This window comes from Lygodium microphyllum, chromosome 26, assembly GCF_053477565.2.
Source record: "Lygodium microphyllum isolate KBCC chromosome 26, Lygodium_microphyllum_v1.1.10, whole genome shotgun sequence".
Lineage (NCBI taxonomy): Eukaryota > Viridiplantae > Streptophyta > Polypodiopsida > Schizaeales > Lygodiaceae > Lygodium > Lygodium microphyllum.
In genome coordinates this window covers 52,214,371-52,220,056 of record NC_141160.1, presented here as the reverse complement: position 1 = coordinate 52,220,056, position 5,686 = coordinate 52,214,371, and the positions used below count along the sequence as shown (strand labels likewise).

The following is a 5,686-nucleotide window of genomic DNA, read 5'->3' as shown; positions in this document are numbered from 1 at the left end:
TATTCCCCATGAGGTATGCGTCTTATGGCCTTGGGCATTGAACTCTAATAGCCAATGGAGAATAAACTCTATCACCCAAAACAAGAAGCTAGCACAAGGAGAGCCTAAGCGTAGATACATATACTCCAATGGCATAGGGAACAAAGGTTGATGACAATAGTCTTTGGTAAATTGACCCAATCATCTGTGTTTTGCCTTTGGAGAAGCCATAGTACCAATGTGTTAAACTTACAATGGGAGAGTCGGTGAGAAGATAATGGAACCTCCCTCGTAACACAGCAAAATTGCAGAAGAATCTGGAATCTAAGAGTGTTGCCACTCGTGCAAGGCTGCAACCTTTACCCACCTTCACTGATGAAGAGAATCTTTAGCTCTCCAAGCACTCCTCTCATATCGTGATGAGAAATGGTAGGTTTTGCAGAGAGGAACACAATGTGTATGACAAATACAATGACACAAAGCTCTAAAACACAAAAGAATGAAATAATGGATAATGCTCAATGAATTGTGTTGAATGTTGATACAATGAAGTGAAAGAAAGGTCAAGGTGGCAGTGTCTCTAGGACCGGTTTTGAGGTGAACAGACGGGTTGATGACACCATTAAGATAACTAGTTGGCTACACCGGTGAAGGAATGCTCCGTGGTGGCAGTGAAACACAGTCCTCCAAGCAAAAGGATGTCAAAGAACACACTGGATAATGGACAACAGCATGGGGAGCAAAAGGCTGCTGGTGAGGAAGAGGCTGCTCAATGAATTGTGTTGAATGTTGATACAATGAAGTGAAAGAAAGCCTCAAGGTGGCAGTGTCTCTAGGACCGGTATTGAGGTGAACAGACGGGTTGATGACACCATTAAGATAACTAGTTGGCTGCACCGGTGAAGGAATGCTCCGTGGTGGCAGTGAAACACAGTCCTCCAAGCAAAAGGATGTCAAAGAACACACTGGATAATGGACAACAGCATGGGGAGCAAAAGGCTGCTGGTGAGGAAGAGCATGTTGAAATCTCTCCAGAATGATGACTGATATCAAGGTGACTGCTGAGCGGCCAACCAGAGACACGAAGATCACAGTAGGCTGGAGCCTCAAAACAGCAAAACACAGAATGTTGAGTAGTAGGGGACTGCTGTAGACGATGTCCAGCGAGCTAAGTGGCTGTCTACGAACAGCAACAAGTCTGTCAGCCCTCCAAGACCTCCTGGATAGCAAACACAGATCTGAAGCAGATGCTGAACACCATAGGCAGTAGGATGGCCCATCTGCTGCCTAGAATTGGTAGCTGAGAGCAGGGTGACTGCTGTAGGAGCCTCAAAACAGGCTGGTTGGCAGCATACATCAGCCAACTGGTGGTCGATGAGGTTGCAATCAGCTGGAAATCCTCTGGAACAGGTCATGGCAAGCTGGTCACCCTCTGGCAGCTCTTGGTGAACCCAAACACAGCAGTGACAGTAGTGGAAGGTGCCAGCTAGTTGGGGAGAAGAGAGACTGAAAAATGATCAGTGGAGAATGAATGGTTGTTTTTGTGAATGCCCACACATGCCCTATTTAAAGGGGATTTTGGAGCATTTGTCCCACCATGTGCCAAATAATACAAATAAAGCCTTTTGGGGCTGTAATGGAGACAAAATTAAAATTAGTGCAGCACAATCAAAGGTTAATGCATCTAATGGCTCTGGTTGCTCAACATCAGTTGCACCAGCATCAAGAGAAATGCACAACAGCACAGCTACTCCAAAAAATAGATGTCCACTCTGATGTGCAATGTAGTAGACAGCAGCATTCAAACCACTAGCAGACCAATCAGTGGAAAGCAGCAACAGCACATTAGCTCGAGCATAGCAATCACAACCTTTTTGAATTTGATCATGAGAGATATATCTTTGCATTTGTTCTGCCTCAGAACTGTGCTCCTCTGTTTCAACCTCTGTGGGTCCAACTACATCTACTTCATGGCATCCTTCTAGTAAACCACCAACCCAAATATAGCACAATGTTGCTTGTTGGTGATTTTCGTCTAATACTCAGAATGATTCCAGCAGCTATACCTTGCTTGGCAGTAATAAATTCTTCCTCAGCACCACTGATTATTCTTGATTGACTTTACCATCCCAGGATCTCATCCGTGAGCTGAAAACCGCAACAAATGTTAGTTACTTGGCATATTTCTGGACACAAATTTTTAAACTTTTGTGGCAACCATCAGACCCCTAGCTTGCAGAACTGCAATAATGTAAAGGAGGCCATACCCATGAGCTAAAAACTGCCACAAATGTTAGTTACTTTGGCATGTTTCTGAACACCACTTTCTAAACTTTTATGGCAACCATCAGACCCCTAGCTTGCAGAACTGTAATAATGTAAAGGAGACTGCACCTGTCTTAGCTCCCTGTTCCAAGCTGGGCCCCTTCAGGCCAGAGGAGGGATATGGGAGGAAGGAGTGGGCTACACAAAAGGGACAGCATTGCAGCAGGCGTGAAGACTGCTGGCCTAGCACAGTGGGAGGAGACAAGCGTGCGAGATGGTAGGCAAGACAAGGGGAGGAAGAAGAGAGGGGAGTGTAAACAGGCCAAGCTATGATGAGCTAGAGAGAGAGGAACAAAAGGGACAGCGTCACAGCAGGCGTGAAGACTGCTGGCCTAGCACTAAGCTTGCTTTATAACAGGACACCAATTTAGAATAGACCTTTACAAGGCCTACAATTGTAACATTGCTTGGTCCAATCCCAGCTAGCCCCATCTGCCAAAGGACTTGGAGACTCTTTACAAGGATCATGCAGTCCACTAGGCCAATCCTCTGCTTTTTTGCAACAAAACAGATAATTCTTGAATACGTAGATATTTATGTTCTTATTTGTGTTCCAAGAGATGCCTTCATGACAAGATATTCAAACACAGATCAGTGTTACTTGCATTACTACAGAAGGGTTGCATAGCACGATCTACAAATGGAATGTATCCATGCGCTTTAACGTTCACATCTAATTTCTCCAGCTTCAGACTGATGGCATCCCATTGAGAATGTGTTTCATCTCCCACAACAAAATTGCATACCTTGTTTTCAACCTCAATGAAGGCTTTTCCAGGTTTCTTCCATGCATAAGTGCACTCCTTCAGTTCATAGAGACTGTTTGCCTCTTCCCACATACCAGCACTGGAAAAAATATCATTCATGAGCACGTAACCAGATGTATACTGAGTGTTCAAAGTAACTAGATGATTGAAGCACTCCTTTCCTAGTTCAATATTACCATGTCTTTTGCAGTGACTGAGCAAAGATGACCAACCTACACAATTAGATTCAAGTGGCAATGTCTTTAAAATGTCTTCAGCCTCCTTCAAGCATCCTAGTCGACCAAAAAGGTCAACCATACAATTATAGTGCTCGATAATGGGAGAAATTTCTAGGTTCTTTACCAATGACTTGAAATGGCAAGCGGCTTCATTTCCCAACCCCAAATGACTGCAGGCAGAAAGAAGATTCACAAAGGTCACAATGGTTGGCTTCCAACCACCTTCTTGCATGCTCTTCAAAGATTGCATCATCATCCCATAATCACCATACTCAGCATATCCTGCAATGATTGAATTCCATGTTACTGCACTTCGCTCATCCAGATTGTTGAATAATGTTTGTGCATCATGTAAGGCCCCACACTTAGCATACATGTCAATCAGTGTGCTTCCTACCTGCACATTTGACTCACAACCACTTTCAATAATATAAGAGTGGATAAGCTTGCCACATATCAAAGCACCGATGTTACAACATGCCTTCAAGAGGCTTACAAATGTGACATTGTTTGGATCAATGCCACCCAGTCCCATTCGCCAAAAAAGACATAGTGCTTCTTCACCGGGACCGTGCAATGCATATCCTGCAATCATGGCACTCCATGTCACCACATCTATGATTGCCAATTTATTAAACACACAGCGAGAATCTTGCAGGCATCCGCATGCATTATACATATCAATCAGAATGCTACCAATGAAGCCATCTGACTCAGTGCCATACATCAGAATGTGACTATGAATGACCTTCCCCTGATCTAAATTTCTTAAATGAGAGCACGCTTTTAGAATGCTAACATGCATAAAACTATCTGATTCAATGCCCTTTTGATGCATCTGCGTGAACAGATGAAGAGCCTCTGCCCCACATCCATGATTGACATATCCAACAATCATGGTAGCCCACGCCACCGTATCTTTCCTTGGCAATCTATCGAATACGTCCAAACCATTATCGAGGTTTCCACATTTGCTGTACATATCGATAAGCATGCTACCGATATAAGCATTTGAGTCGTGACCGTTTTCGGTGACGTGTGCATGGATCAACATGCCTTCACACAGGGCAGCAGTCCGGGAGCACGCTTTCAGGACAGTGACAAAGATGTGTTCACTAGGCTGGACACGATGTAGGAGCATTCGGCCATAGAGCGCCATGGCCTGCACAGTGCGGCCGAGGTCGGCATGGGCAGAGATGATAGCATTCCAGGCGAAGGTGTCGGGGTTCGAGATCCTGCCGAAAGCCTGGTCTGCGTCGGCGAGGCTGCCAGACATGGAGAGCATCCTGATGAGGTGGGAGCAGAGGAAGGGATTGGAGCCGTGTCCATGTTTGTGGATGAGGCCCTGCACCGTGCGGCCTGCTGTGATGTCTCGCCTGTCGATGCATGATCGGAGGAGGTGGTATAGGATACCGATGGAGATCGGGAGGCCGTGCTGGTCGGCCCTGCACACCACCTCGAGTGCCTGTGGGAGGTGCCCATCTGAGCAGAGCTTCTTGACATCCCTCAAACTGCCAGCAATTACTGAAGATGTCCTGCTGGACAGTTTCATGTTGCTTGCAACCTCCACATGTGATTTCACATTCACTTTGCAATTTTGGACAAATTTCAACTATAATTCCCACATTTTTAATCACAACGATATCATGAGCTTCTGCGACGTAGGGACCGCCGCATACATGGCTAGGTGCATTTAAGAGCAGGACTTGTTTGGCCCTAGGGTTGTGGATTACACCAACATCATGAGCTTGTGCAAGGGAGGGACTGTATCATGGGGACTGGCATCCCCAACCACACATGGCTAGGTATACTGTCCCTCCCCTTGCAAAAGCCAATGAGTTTGTAGGGGGAATCACTAGTCCCTTGCCCCCAATCACATTTAGGTAGGTATATGATTCACCTTGCAGAACCTTATGATCTCGAACACTATAGGGAAAAACAAATGAAAAGACCCCCTTTTCTTCCATGGGAAAATGTCAAATGCTTCTTGTGATGTGGTCCCCATTGGGCTAGCAATTGTAACTTGGGTTCATGCCCCTTAAGATAAAGTTGGAAGAGGGCCTTTGAGAGATGTAGACTCTATCAATCAAGTCTGACATGATCAACTTTGTGCTTATTGAGTCAGAAGGCCATAAAAGCCTTCATAAATCAAAGCTCCCGTACTAAGAGTGTTAAATCATGTCAAGAATTTCTAAAAGATGTCAAGTTCAAAAAGACAAATCTAAGAAGAGAAATAAGTAATGATGCCTATAAAATTATCTCAAAACTTGAGGTAACAATAGAAGGTGGGGACATCAACCCCCACAATGATTTAGGAAAGGCTAAAGTTACTTTCACGAAATAGGAGATTACTGGTGGTGAGTATATACAAAATTATTTTAGAAGATTGTGGGGTAG

General features: G+C 44.8%; 1 protein-coding gene across 10 annotated transcripts; it reads right to left on the bottom strand.

Annotated features, from left to right (window-relative positions):
• Window positions 1–252: 252 nt before the first annotated feature.
• On the bottom strand, window positions 253–4,871 carry LOC148013264 (pentatricopeptide repeat-containing protein At2g33680-like). 10 transcript variants are annotated; one of them, XR_015688900.1, is made up of 4 exons: window positions 3,414–4,871; window positions 3,248–3,283; window positions 3,051–3,150; window positions 253–2,127 (listed from the first exon to the last, which is right to left on the bottom strand). XR_015688900.1 is itself a non-coding variant. In XM_087668239.1 (3 exons), the coding sequence occupies exons 1-3, from the start codon at window positions 4,839–4,841 to the stop codon at window positions 3,115–3,117; spliced, it is 1,500 nt and encodes a 499-aa protein (XP_087524365.1). In that variant the 5' UTR covers window positions 4,842–4,871; the 3' UTR covers window positions 2,975–3,114. The 10 variants fall into 10 exon arrangements, 5 of the variants coding, with proteins under 5 accessions (XP_087524362.1, XP_087524365.1, XP_087524363.1 ...); XR_015688901.1 differs by lacking the exon at window positions 3,248–3,283 and having other exon boundaries at window positions 254–2,127; XR_015688897.1 differs by having other exon boundaries at window positions 255–2,127; window positions 3,248–4,871.
• Between the last annotated feature and the right edge of the window lie 815 nt (window positions 4,872–5,686).

Coding starts and splice junctions, on each gene's coding strand:
- LOC148013264 (XM_087668236.1), bottom strand. CDS start 4,841: ATGAAACTGTCCAGCAGGACATCTTCAGTAATTGCTGGCAGTTTGAGG. Junction 2,128..3,050: donor TCATTGAGGTTGAAAACAAG/GTATGCAATTTT, acceptor TGCGGTTTTCAG/CTCACGGATGAGATCCTGGG.